Below are 14,221 nucleotides of genomic sequence, written 5' to 3'. Positions count from 1 at the left end.
GTAGGGAGAACTCGTCTGTCGCCTGGATGTACTGTGGGCATGTACATGAGTGGTCGTTATGGATAACTGGCTGTGAAGGTCCTGTCCCGACCCAGGTGTAATATGACACCATGGTCGCCCTGGGCTAATATTTGACCCCGTCTGTACTGTGACAGGTACAACATGTCGACATGTTTAAAGTTATAACTAGTTTTTGTGTCTGCTAACAACCTGGACCTCAATTAGATCGGAGCCTTTAAAATAACTTTCGGTACTCTGGAAACTCTCTTTGTTGGTACAAGTATTTGTTATAGTTCTTTTTCTACAAACTTTTATACCTCTATTCATTTACTTTTTACTTTATATTATTCTATGAAAGTAACACATGAAGCCACGTGTGGGCCTATATAGCTGTTGGGTATCCATGAACCACTGTCAAAGATCCGAGAATAAACCATATCCAGGCCACATATATACCGTACAAATGTTAAAAATGTGATGCTAGTGGCTTCATTACTTAACTGTTATCGGTACTTGGTATTTAGGGAAAGCATGTGGACTATTCTATATACTGTGAGGTGAGGATTCATGTCTCGATAACCTGGTCGGCACTGTCTGTATACTGTGAGATTAGGAGGTTTGTCTCGATACTCTGGTCGGTACCATGTCTGTATACTGTGAGATTAGGAGTGAGATCTCTATATTGTCTGGTCCCCAACATCGTGTGTGTATATTGTGAGGTAGCGGAGTGATGTCTTGATAGTCTAGTGGCATTGTGTCTGTATACTATGAGATGGAGATTCATGTCTTGATAATCTGGTCGGTACCATGTCTGTATAATGTAGAGTTAGGAGTGAGGTCTCTATTGTCTGCCCCCCCCCCCCCCCCACCCCCCCCCCCCCCCCCCACCATCACCTTCTGTTTATACTGTGAGGTCGTGGAGTGATGCCTCGATAGTCTGGCCGGTACCATATGTCTGTGTACTGTGAGATTAGGAGTGAGGTCGCTATTGTCTGGTCCCCAACATCGTGTGTGTATATTGTGAGGTAGGGTGATGTCTTGATAGTCAACCGTGTCTGTATACTGTGAGGTGGGGAGTGACGTTTGGTCTGGCACCGTGTCTGTATACTGTGAGGTGGGGAGTGACGTTTGGTCTGGCACCGTGTCTGTATACTGTGAGGTGGGGAGTGATGTTTTGGTCTGGCACCGTGTCTGTATACTGTGAGGTGGGGAGTGATGTCTCGATAATCTGGTCGCCCACCGTGTCTGTATACTTGTGAGGTGTTGAGTGATGTTTCGATAATCTGGTCAGCACCGTGTCTGTATACTGTGAGGTGGGGAGTGATGTCTCGATAATCTGGTCGCCACCGTGTCTGTATACTGTGAGGTGGGGAGTGACGTTTGGTCTGGCACCGTGTCTGTATACTGTGAGGTGTGGAGTGACGTTTGGTCTGGCACCGTGTCAGTTTACTGTGAACTGGGGATTCATGTCTCGATAATCTGGTCGCCACCTTCTCTGTACACTGTGAGGCGTTGAGTGATGTCTCGATAATCTGGTCAGCACCGTGTCTGTATACTGTGAGGTGGGGAGTGATGTTTGATCTGGCACCATGTCTGTATACTGTGAAGTGTTGAGTGATGTCTCTATAATCTGGTCAGCACCGTGTCTGTATACTGTGAGGTGGACTGGACGCAGGCTCACATGGCAATTTAATACTTATTTCCGTGTATAAGAATCATGACATAGAGAAAGGGAATTACGTTTAAATTGACTACCATATATCTCACAGTTGCTGTATACAAAATAGGCCCCATGAGTGACGGTAGTACAAGTCATATATTCCTTTCCCTTTATACCACAAACTCGTGCTTTCAATGTGTAGTACACTCGGAGTTAGTCTTTGGAATGTCTATTCATTGGATGGGATGAGGTTTAATAACGATCGAGCGTGACGTTAATATGTATACCTGCACATGTCGTGCGTTTTAACGCGAAACGTAAGACAGCTACGCTATTTTACTGATGTCCAGACTGATGCCCCATATTGCATATTACGCATGTTTCAGCAAATTGCGGACTGATTCTTTTTAGAGCTGAATGTTTGTGTATTAGTGTAAGAGTGCGCCTGCACTACTAAGCTAGCCAACCAGCCTATTGACCGCGGGGAAAGATTTTACTTCTATGCAGCCTGGTAAACGATATAGGTCTGCAAAACTCCCGGAGCGATGGTAAAAACTAGGGAATAAACAACGTATTTCAGTACTAAACTCACGATAAGACGAAACCTTATCCCGCTTCAAATGCTCCATTCTGGGCTGCTGTGATCCACTTCTTTAAACAATTTTTCATGTGGCTTTGGAACTTGAAATCATGTCACATACCTCTGGTATGAGTCACATGGTTTAATATTTAACCATTTCATGGCCTCAACTGCTTGTGATTCTCACACACCATGAATTATATAGTCAGAGTTTATGTGACATGTGTATGTGACTTCATATGAAAGGATGTATGGACGAACCTACTGGCTTATATTAGGTATAGACATGAGTATTCCTAATAAGGAGGTATGGATGATGAGCGACGTGCGACGTTTGAAACTATTGACTCGACTTTCTATGGCGTAACAAAAACATACATACATGAACCTTTGAACCTATGAACCTTCTTCTTTTAACCTACGGGTTAATATTGTCTTTTGTCATATTTGGTGTCTTAATTGGCAGTGTTCTTTTAAGTGATTTTTGAACTACAGGCTTGTTTACATGTTACCTATACATCGAACATGTGCTCGGACACCATGCATATGCGCATGCCCAACCAATTAATGGGACTATTATAATCGCTTATCAATTTAATGAAACCATTTTAATTCTCGCCATATGGCTGAAATATTGCCGATGTGGCGTTAAGCCATAATCATTCATTCTATGAAAAGTCAAGCCAAAAACTGTGTAGATGTAGGGATATACACTAGCGTAAGGTGGTAGCCAACAGAGGCTATACTAGTATATCATATGACAAGTATATAAGCCTAAGTACAGCACCAGTATTCCAACAGATTATTCAACCAATGTCTGCTTAAGTGTGCATACAACAATTTGGTATTGCATTGGACAAAAACAGAAATGGAATAGATAGAGATCTCCTCCGTACCCATGTAGATGAGAATTTGATTTATTACCACGGTTATGGTATCGTAACAGCCAGGCCACGAGGATTTCCTATTCACTGATACGTCTGTCCATCAGGGTAAAGATGTCAAAATGATCCCCTATAGGTCTATAACAATAGCATGACACGGTCTGCTGACTTCAATATCAGCACAGGGAACGAGTAAGTTGCGTCTTCAGGCCTTCACAGTAAACGGTTTGCAGATACTTGCAGTGTGGCTAATTTTTGTATGTAGGCTACCCTTCGTCGAAGTTCGGGGAAAATTTCCACTTAAAGCTCTCAATGTAAACCTAAATTTGTTCGTACATATTGTCTGAAGAATGTCTATTTGTGTCAGATTCTAACTCACGACATTGATGTTAAATGACCTTTTTTGGTTGTAACTGACGACCCATATCTAATTCACATCTAACACCACATGTGTATCAGCATGTAAGCCATCCACAAAACCCAATGACACACGATTCTAACCTGGTACTGTTTGCAAGGCTTAACCCTTCTTGACATGACTGAAGTGCTGGTTACACCATTTAGGTACACGGTAAACGTCACAGAAAGGAACACAATCACAAAATGAATACAGATGACCACGCTTTTGAAAAGCTAATTGTACATAGATCTGTGTGTATAGACGTTTATCATGGTACTCGGACAAACATGTTAATCAAAACCTTCCCTCTGCTTATGTGGAATGTACAACAAATAAAACGATTTAGAACAATTACTCAAATGTTTATTAACGAACACATATTGAAGTATATCCTGTACAAATATGGACAATGAATGAGAGCTTAGCTAAACAGCTTTGCTCAGAGACATTAAGGTGGGAGGTTTACAGTTTATCAGTGTCCAGTCTATAGGCGCAATGTAATCGACGAATAATGACGTCACGTGACACAAGTCAAAATGATCAGATCAAACCGCATTTTCCACATGACATTCTATAAATTCTCGAGAAAATTTCACTGAAAGGAATTTGTATATAAGTAAAATGTCATTCCACTGCGTCGTAGCACTCGCTTTGTGTGTATTTTTTCTTTCTATTCCAAGCATATATCTATATACGTTAGTTTGTAACAGAAGTTTATACACGATTCCAAACATTAATGACGTATGTCGACGTATACTTTCGCTTATCCCAATGTCACTTTCCAAATTGTGAGCTGAAGGTAGTAAGAGAAAAACTTTCTGCAACGAGGCCGCCTCCTTAAACACAAGTCCCGTCATGCAAGGCAACAGAAGAAACTTCCATGCAGCGCTTTATACGTCGTCGTCAATTAACTATCTGATCGCCTGGTATGTTTCCATCATCACCACTACTTAACGTTACGTAATGGCTTTCAGAAATCATTGTCTTCTGAATTCGTGGAGTTTAAACAAATACGCTGTCTCCAGTTTGTGGAAAAGGCATTGATAAGGATGCAGTCGTCAACTGACAGGGATGTAGAGATCTATTTTGTCGGCTTAATTTGTCGACGTTTGTTCTTCAGTGACGACAAGGGATGTGTCATGTGCAGCCATGGGTTTGAAAATGGTGGACAATGTCAGTTGATTGAAATAAGTTACATAAAACACTTGTAATTACAAAAATAGCCGTTCAGAACAAATGTAAATTTTTTAATGGTTAAATATGATGTGGCAATAGTCTGGCTGAAACAGCTCTTTGGCCTGTGCACTTTGGCACCACGTTTTTTTTTTTTGAAAACTCGTTCAATATTTCAGATCAGCATTCCGGTAAGCCAAGTTCATAATGCACTCTAGTCATCTTTACTCCTGCATGATCATCCTGCGCTTCCCCATGTTGATCCCGGCTTGACTCGCACCTTTATTTGTACCATACTGAAGACTGATAACTTGCTGCCCTGCTTTAAGTTGCTCCTCTGAAAAGTTCCTTCGGTTTTCTTCGCATTTTTTCGGCCACATCATGGGTCCTCTGTAATGAGGCTTGCTTTGTGCCTGAAAGAAATGGGAAAATAATTTCATTAGAGACAGAGCGATACAACCGTTTTATGTAAATATGTCAAAGAGTACAAAGGGGGCTTTGGTCCAAATATGCTAGTTTGACCGAATCTAGCACTGAATGGCTTTGTTGAATTTAAAGATTAAACACTAATCCTGGGCCGTTGTAAGCCTATTTGTAGCCCAGTTGCCCAATGTTACAAAATGAACTTTCGCTGTTTGCTTCTCCAGGTTTTGTGAGGACAGATAATGTTCTCGTGACACCCCAGGAATGTGTTCGCGTGGTCGTGGTTTGCAGACGGCAAGCAGACGACACTTCACCTTTCCCGCGATCATTCAATGACATTCTCGTATTTACTACGTCCATATATACAGTAAATGACTATACAGCGAGTATGTTTCTGTACGCAAAGAAGACTTCTCTGATGCAGAGGATGTACAATCATGTGACTATTACATCCCATAGGGGATGCTACAGTTATTAACTCATTACAAAAATCTGGATGATAATCACAGCCAGTGGTCCTAATGCTCAGTGTAGATTTCCTTCACGGACCCATCGAGCGAGACACAAAAGTGACTAAAATAAGCGGAGGTAAATGTATCTGTACTCAGCTGGTAAAACAGACTGGCCCCAGACGCCAAACATAGCGTCAAAGCACCACTATTCAAGGGCAATTTTGTAACAATTTGTAAAAAAAACAAATTCAACTGACCTCAATGCCTAAGGCTCTGATACACGCACACACTTGTACAAGACAAGTTTTTTCATAAAGATAGTCTGTTTGAAACAAATTAGCTTCTGGTACACCAATTTCCATGGCTTTGTTTAAGAAAAGTCCAATTCTTTCCCTTTCCCGAGCAGCAACAAAAGCGGGGATTTTGGCGGGTTGAAATGTCTTGCTGTTGAAGTCGATCTTGCTATCAGGAGGGGACAGGGCGTCTACCAATCTGTGAAAATAAAATATAAACACACGGTGAGGAAATTCTCATGCAAAAATGACGTGTCATGGCCTGGCAGAGTTCCGAGTATATGTGAGAGTAGACACACAACAAGGAGGTGTCAACTATGTTTACAAAAGATTATTTATTTTTTAAAATATCGTCATACTCTTAAGGCACTCAAGGCTTGTTTTAAATTTATGTTCTGTTTTTAGTATTATACAGTCAAGCATATGTAACTACATTCACGTTTTTTGGAATACCTTCGATTTCACATGATGAAAAGATTTTACACACATTGTGAGTTACCCGCCCTTGGCCATTTGGAATGACACCTCGTAAGCTCGTAAGGTTAGCTCACTACACGGTGTTTCTCTAATTAACATGCCCTTATTTGGAACAGTCAACGGCTCAGTGTGAGCGTCTATGTGAGCCTTTGATTATTTACACAAGCGAATACCAGATGAAAACCCATGACCTTTCTAAAGCCCTGGAACCCACAGAGCCATGCTTTTCTTAACATCTTCCACACGGCTGGAGCTATAATGCACGGTTAAGATGAAGACAAACGATGTATTTTATACCTACATACCGATACGACGCTGCGATTAACTTAAAACATCTTATAGTTTTTATTTTGCCTCTGGCTTACATAGTAAATGAACTCTGTCGGTGTTAATTGATAATCCGTTGTTGTTAACACTGCACTTCTCAGGCTGTCAAACAATGTCAATGTAACTGTGGCTGAATCCGTTCGGATACGAAAGGCATGCACTTGTCAGGCATTTTAAGCGGAGTGTTCCACTTGACTGTAAGATTAACCAACCGTGGGTAAGCTGTATGTCAATCCCTTCCCCAGACAAACTCCCTCAAGACAAATATTAGCTCCTGCTCTCTCCTCCAACACTCTGCAGTTAGAACACTTTCCCCTGACCTCCTCCCACTCGCAGAAGGTTTCATTGTAGCCTTAAAAGACCTCTTTTTCTGACATCAGCTTCCACGAAAGGCACAGATGTGACAGCCATGTAGTGAAGATGTCTTGTTTAGGCGATTGCATATAAGTATATATGTCAAAGGGCTATTGCTGGCCAATGGATCCAACAAGTTCGTCGGTAAGCCGACTACACATAGGTCGCAGAGGTCGACTGTTCTAAAATGGCTCCTGTTATGGCAAGCGCGGCCTTAAATCCGTGTCTTTATCGGGTACCTGGCAACGTACTTTCCTCCGGCCTCTGTCAGCATAAGTGAATTATTCTCCAATAGGCCGTTGAATACCAATCATTTAAATAAACAAATATATCTATATCCACCAACCAGAACAAAAATGTAAGGTTACTTACATCGATTACTTAAGGAGTAAGGAACTTCTGATTAGAGAATTCACGTGATCACATGATCATATGACAGACCGCGAACCCACAGAGCTTCGACAGATCAGAACTTAAGGAATGAGTTTGATCAGTATACTCACTTGCAAAGCGCCATTCCGTCTTTCAATGACTCGTAAAAACATTGCATGGCCTGAGCTTTATCCGTACCGAAGTCCGTCTTCATCCTCTCCCCTGTCACAGCCTCGATCCATTCTAAGCACTTCTTGGCCTCTTCCGGAGGGAAATTCGCCTCTAACTGTGAACACATGCAGACACCATTCACAGTCATAATTTGTCTTACATACGTAAATCATTTTTATGTGGTTTTGTTACTCATCAAGACCACCTATACATGTACTGCGATGATCTAGTATATGAAATGGGAAAACTCTGCTTGTTAATGACCTCAGGTACTGTAGTACCTATAGTTACCCTTACCTACTGAAATTGTCAGTCTTTGTATCCTTGGATTATTCTATACACAACAAATAATATATGTTGTAGGTTCTTGATATGCATATTTCAAAATGTTTATATACGTTCAAAGTTTTTCTCCAGGTTTAGATTTGATGGCGGCAATCATTCACTGCTGCACGCATCTTCCAGTTCGAAGACAAGTTCCTTGTACCTTTAATATGACAACTTGACAGCATGACAAAATGCAAAACAAATAGTATGCTTAGTGCTGGTGACGATTTGGTACGGTTTGCTAACACAGGTTCCTGGCAGTAGATAGACTGGATTCTCCAGATAGATGACTGACAGGTGTCGATTTCCGTGTGATGACCGTGATATGGCAGATCATCTGAAAGCATGCTCTAGATATTTGATGTCAACATATCAGTTATTCTGCCTTTTTAGTTGAACCGTTGGAGCTTCGCATCACATCGTTTTTGCAATCATGTATTGACATAAATCCAATGAAAGAGTAGTCTAGCTTTAATTTTGAGAAAAATGGACAATGAATAACAATGATATTTGTCTTTAAAACTGCCTATTGTATCCTGAAGAAACAATGACGTAACGACAAATACAGTTTATTATTAAATAAAATTAAGCATTCCTTGAAGAGTTATACATTTTTACATTAGGCCTATAATTACACTCTTAAGAAGAAGGGTTCTATATTTAACTAAAAAGGGTTCTTTGGCTTATTTTGGCTGCAGAACCTTTTTTGGTGCTATAAAGAACCCTTTTGAAAAGGATCAATATAGAACCCTTTAGATATGGTGGTGACCATGAAATCGGCGGTAAAACAAAAAATGGGTTCGGACACAGAACCGACTAGGCGTTTCAGAAGCCTTACATGCGCAGGAGATGAAAAGTGTTCAATACATAACCCACGCTAGTCGCAAAGAACGCCTTTTGCACACTTTATTTTAGAGTGTAAATTATTAACAATAAATGCTGATTCATCCTTACTATATGGCCCTTAGTGCATTATTTGCTACGCCATGTTGTTTTGCAGTGGTCCTGAACTGTACCTCAGCGAGATCACGTGTCACGAGATACTGAATTTCCTGTAATGACCACTTTGTCTAAACAATTGTGTTTATATGGGAATTCCAGCCCACGGGCTGTAGAGTTCTCATATTGCTGAGAGACCAACTATCTCAAGAACTCTAGGTCTTAGATACAGTACCATGCCCAGTATATACTAAATGAAATTTACACCATATCTTTGCTAATCGTGCAAATTACGGAGATGAATGTAGGTTATTGGGTAAGTCCTGGGTACAGTGACTCATAATTTAAAGCATTGTTGAGGGGTTGTGGTAGTGTGGGATTTATCTCGCATATATGCGGGTTTTGCTTTAGATTTGATGACTCCGTGCAAATGCATCCCACTGCGAACAAATATTTACTTCACAATAACAGTAGGATTACGTACATGTTCAATCGTGCCACCAATTAGCTGGCTCTCAAACCCTCATTATATTACGTCGGAGTGTTTACTTTATATTCTTAGGGTAAATATTTATCAAATGTAGCGAAAATGAAGTTAAATATTTAACCATATACTGTACACACTATCATCGACGAATACCGCATAAGAGCAATGACTGGTGAGCCGACGGTCTTCTGTTTAGGTTTGTCCCTGATAATTACTGCCCGAGACACATTAAAGCGTCTGGTGTGCTATGAACATTCAGAAGATTACTACTGCATCTCTATACCTTACTCCTGACCTTCGCAATCTCACAATCCAGCACGTCTCTCTGGTAGAGGAAATAGAGGATCATCGAACGCATCTGTTTAGAAGGTTGATCAAAGATTGTCATTTTTCACCTGACTGCTGATTAACACCGTTTACAAAACGAACATCAAAACACTGAATCCCATTTCTTACACTGGGACTTAGACTGGATTTTAGATTTACCTGCTCTAATAATCCGTTCTAACACCAACATCCATTTCTTACTTCATGAGGATGGACAACTACATATGGATAGGTAATGCAATAAACCAGGTTTTTTTTAATGTTCATTTGCACTTAGATATTTTACCCTGGGGACATGAACCTGATGTGTATGGACACTTAACTTAATGGTGACCCACTGACTACTGCTACGGAGTACTGGGGCGTCTATTTTGGGTCATCTAGAGTAGCTATCTACTGGTGGAATGTCTTATCTATTATAGTATTGGGCATTCCTCAGCGATAAGCCACACTAAACGACCACCATGCACTTAAGCATCCTTTGTACACGGGGTTATCATCAAGTGTAGTTATCTGCTCCTTATAGTAAAGGGCATAACCACGGGCGGCATACCACTCTCATGTGACAGTCTCAGGTGACAGATCTACATTACACATTGTACACGCACAAAACTAGCTTGTCACTCAGAATATCGCCGACTTGCCTGATTTAATACACTTTTATTACTCGTAACACACTCGTCTAAAATATATCACCGAAGTCAAGGGTCGGAAAAATTCCTAAACTCTTTACAGCATCTCAGATACGGTCCGTAGATTCTAAAGGTTTTAACTTGTTAAACGACCCGTTGAGTGGGCAATGAGGGCCGGATTGTGGCGAATAAGTGAAGTGGAGAATAAATATTAGGTGTTTTGTAAATCACTCAGGAGTGGATTTCAGATGATCTATCAGAAGATCAGTGTAACCTTGAGTTGGTCCACTCCGGGGATTCCATTCACTACACACTCCTCCACTGACTATGACAGGCCTACATGTACGTATCTACGTGCTCCGTGACAATTTAAAGCCATGTTAATGATGCCCTGGTACTTGATATTGCCTTACTGAATAACCCAAACACGAGTGTCCAACTTTCGCGTTCAAATGCCAATCAAAGATAGCCATTTGTCAACTCTAAGAATTGCACATAAGATAATTTCCATGATTTACGTACTTTTGTTCTCCAAAATCTTTTATTGGCTTATTTCAATAAGTTTAATCTACTCTTTAGGTGTGCCATTTTCTAAAACTTAACACGAGCAAGTCTGAACACATTTGACATTTTGACATCTTTGTGATATAAACATCCATGCAGTGCGTGAGCACCGTCATTTCACCGGTTAACTCCCAAGATGATGTGTAACACCAGCCAACCGCCTTCGTCCTCCAATTCCACTAGTGGTGGTAGAAAGCCATTAAGTCAGTTAAAAGCCAGCTGGCTCAATTACGTAAGCCAGCACGAATTTTCGACCGAGGTTCTCGGGTGTGGTAAGAAATGTTGTTCCCGGGCTGCTGAATGTGACCTCCATACAAATGACACAGCCTTTTATGTGGCTGTAAGACGACAGCGTCGACCCAGAAAACATGGCGTGCGGCCAAACGCGAGGAAACAAGGAAAATCCGTCCCACATTGGAGGTCAGCCCGGTGTGTGCAGGCTAGGCGGCTTTTAACCCGAATTGTGAAAACTTCATGACAACGGCCACCAAAGAGGCACATTGATGACGGGTGCCTCCCAGCAAAGGCCAAGTTTTCACCGTAAATGGAGGCATATAACAAACGCTGAAATTCGGCCACACCTTGTAAATCCACTTGTGAGACTGAAATGTTGGGGGCCACGGCTGTGTCCCAGTGCTTTCTACGGTTAAATTGTTATTCTTTTGTACGTTTACAGGAGAAGGCGGACCTGAATAATTCATATTTTGTCACCACATGAACTATATGGTATACTTTTATTTTTGATACGGATACCCTCTAGAGTGTCTCACAAAATAATGTAAGCCTATGATTTTATGAAACATTGGTATCTCTGAAAGGTTACGTCCACGGACATTGGTAGAGGAATGACGAAGAGATACTTCAGTCATTCCATTCAGATTCCTGCACACAATCATGTATTCGTAAACTTGAAACATATACTACGTGGGGAGGTTTTCCAGCAACCTGCGGGCTCTACTCGGTTTCTTCCCACCATAATGCTGGCCGCCGTCGTATAAGTGAAACATTCTTGATTACGGCGTAAAATACCGATCAAAGAAATAAATTACACATATACGATGTATATTTAGCAAGGTTTGAAAATGTATAAAATGACATGTAACCCGCCCTGCAGTCCCCAGGTACGATCACTAAACATTTATTCATATATACATTTTCTTAGCACATATGTTCAAAAAAATATTCAATACGGTATAAAGTTGGGATTTTCCTGTTTTAAAGGGATTTATCTGACTTACCAACAACCAGAGATTCCGGCCTCATGTCCGGTAAAAAGAGTTTATTATGTACTTATTTCCTCTTCCTGTCTTATCGGCAAAGATGGGACGTTTTGCTAGGAGTGAGAATATGGTATATTGATCAAGCTGGTAACCTGACTATTTTCCCATCTTGTACATACGGTCTTGTCAATCAAGGGTACGACCTGGTTTACTTTGGTCGTTTCTGTATGTAAAGACCCTCTGGTTAATTTGCTATACGGTATCAACTAGGCAAATTTGATCTATGTTATCTACAGATCAGACCATGTATAGTTTGCTGCATGACTGAATATGACTTGCTACATGTCTCGAGTGCATGTTATAATCAAACTACAACGCGTATGCTATAGTGTTCATGCAAATCAATGACCACCCTTACCCTCCGTCTATATCAAACGTACGGTTATGTTATAGAATTCAGCTGTAAAGGATCGATCTGACTCGAGCTACTTCCAGTTTTACTGACAGAATGTCAGTCCAAGTGAATCGACGCTAGTCCGAGTGAATCAATGTCACCCCGAGTGAATCGATGTCAGTATAAGTGAATCAATGTCAGTCCAAGGAATTCAGAATTCATTTGTAAGGCAACAGATCGATCTAACTCGCGCTATCTCCAGTTTAACTGAGAGAATGTCAGTCTAAATGAATCAACAGCAGTCTAAGTGAATCAACGCCAGTTCAAGTGAATCAACACCAGATTAAGTGAATCGACACCAGATTAAGTGAATCAATGTCAGTTTGAATGAATCAGTGTCGGTTTGAGTGAATCAACGCTAGTCTAAGTGAATCAACGCTAGTCTAAGTGAATCAACGTCAATGCAAGTGAGTCAACACCAGCCCAAGTGAATCAATGTCAGTCTAAGTGAATCAATGTCAGTTCAAGTTTTTCTATGACTTTTTTTAAAAATTTTATTCATTATTATTTTTGGGTATTGTTGTCTGTCTAAGTTCAGTCCATGTGAATCATCGTTAGCCTATGTGATTTAATGACAGTCTAAGTGAAAATGTCTTTTTAAGTGAATCAATGACAGACAATATGATTCAATACTTTTCAGAGCGAATCAATACATCAAAATAACACGATCAGTATGATCAATACCCCGATCTATGTAAATTACTCCACTAGAGCGTATGTAAATGAAAGTAAATTTCGAGTTAGAAAAATCAAATCTAGTTCAATCAGTTCTACTCCAATTTGACGCAGGTGTCATAACATGGAAGTTTCTGTCCAATGTATAAAAAAAAAATCTATCGAAGCTACATGTAGGTGTTTTTCGCCTGTTATAGCATGTTGTCTCATCGCTCTCGGGTTTGGATGCTTAAGGACCGAGCCCCCCTGTCAAGGCTGTGACAATCGGCATGTGCGCAGCGTGCAGTGAGCTGGTTCACATGGAAGGTTTATGCTTTGAGTAAATCCCGATTCAAGGATAGCCTACACACGCTGACAGTGTCACAGTATGCAGCCTCAGGTTCCCGGGATTTTCTGACAGACGGATGTACAGATGTGGCTGTTACAGCTCTACACAGCTCTCCACAATACTCCACACACTTTGTTTGCTAAACAAACACTAATGACAGGACCTGAGTACTAATTTAGACGAGGTACAGATGAGTTAACAGTAATATTAGTACTGTCTTTAATGGAACTGAGTTTTAGGCGCTTACATAGATTTGTATGTAGGCATATATATATGTAGGTAATGGTTGTGCTGTCATCAGTGATGTTAAAAAATGTTCATATTTTTTCATCTTCTACGTTTGTCATTTTGTGGTGACATAAGTATTTAATGCGGAATAACATCGCCCATCACATACCTGTCGGTTTTAGGGTTTTCGGAACTGCTTTAATTTTTCTCTCAATATATTATATATTGCTATTAAGCTACTTCAAGCAATGAATGAACACGTGCAGACTACTTACCTTAGCTTGGGCTTCCCTGGCAAATCCAGACTTAGCTGCGCGGTAGTTGTTCATTGTAAAAGATTTTAATCTGCACAAATCCTTCCTGAAAACACTGGTGCTGCAGAAATAATATCACTGTAAAGCGCTGATGAGCCGACCTGGTAACACAAGACAGACTCCAACGTTGACTGCACAACCTGATCACAGACTTTGACAA

The 14,221-nt window shown here is 40.7% G+C and overlaps 1 protein-coding gene across 1 annotated transcript; it reads right to left on the bottom strand.

Moving 5' to 3' along the window:
* Nucleotides 1-3,865: 3,865 nt before the first annotated feature.
* LOC135461779 (myophilin-like) lies at nt 3,866-14,221 on the bottom strand. The gene is made up of 4 exons (XM_064739007.1): nt 14,023-14,221; nt 7,527-7,681; nt 5,830-6,064; nt 3,866-5,110 (listed from the first exon to the last, which is right to left on the bottom strand). Exons 1-4 carry the CDS (start codon nt 14,074-14,076, stop codon nt 4,922-4,924), a joined length of 633 nt encoding a protein of 210 aa, XP_064595077.1. The 5' UTR covers nt 14,077-14,221; the 3' UTR covers nt 3,866-4,921.

This window comes from Liolophura sinensis, chromosome 1 (genome assembly GCF_032854445.1).
Source record: "Liolophura sinensis isolate JHLJ2023 chromosome 1, CUHK_Ljap_v2, whole genome shotgun sequence".
In the NCBI taxonomy this organism is placed as follows: domain Eukaryota; kingdom Metazoa; phylum Mollusca; class Polyplacophora; order Chitonida; family Chitonidae; genus Liolophura; species Liolophura sinensis.
Note: the sequence above shows the minus strand (reverse complement) of the source record. Positions and strands in the feature narration are given on the sequence as shown.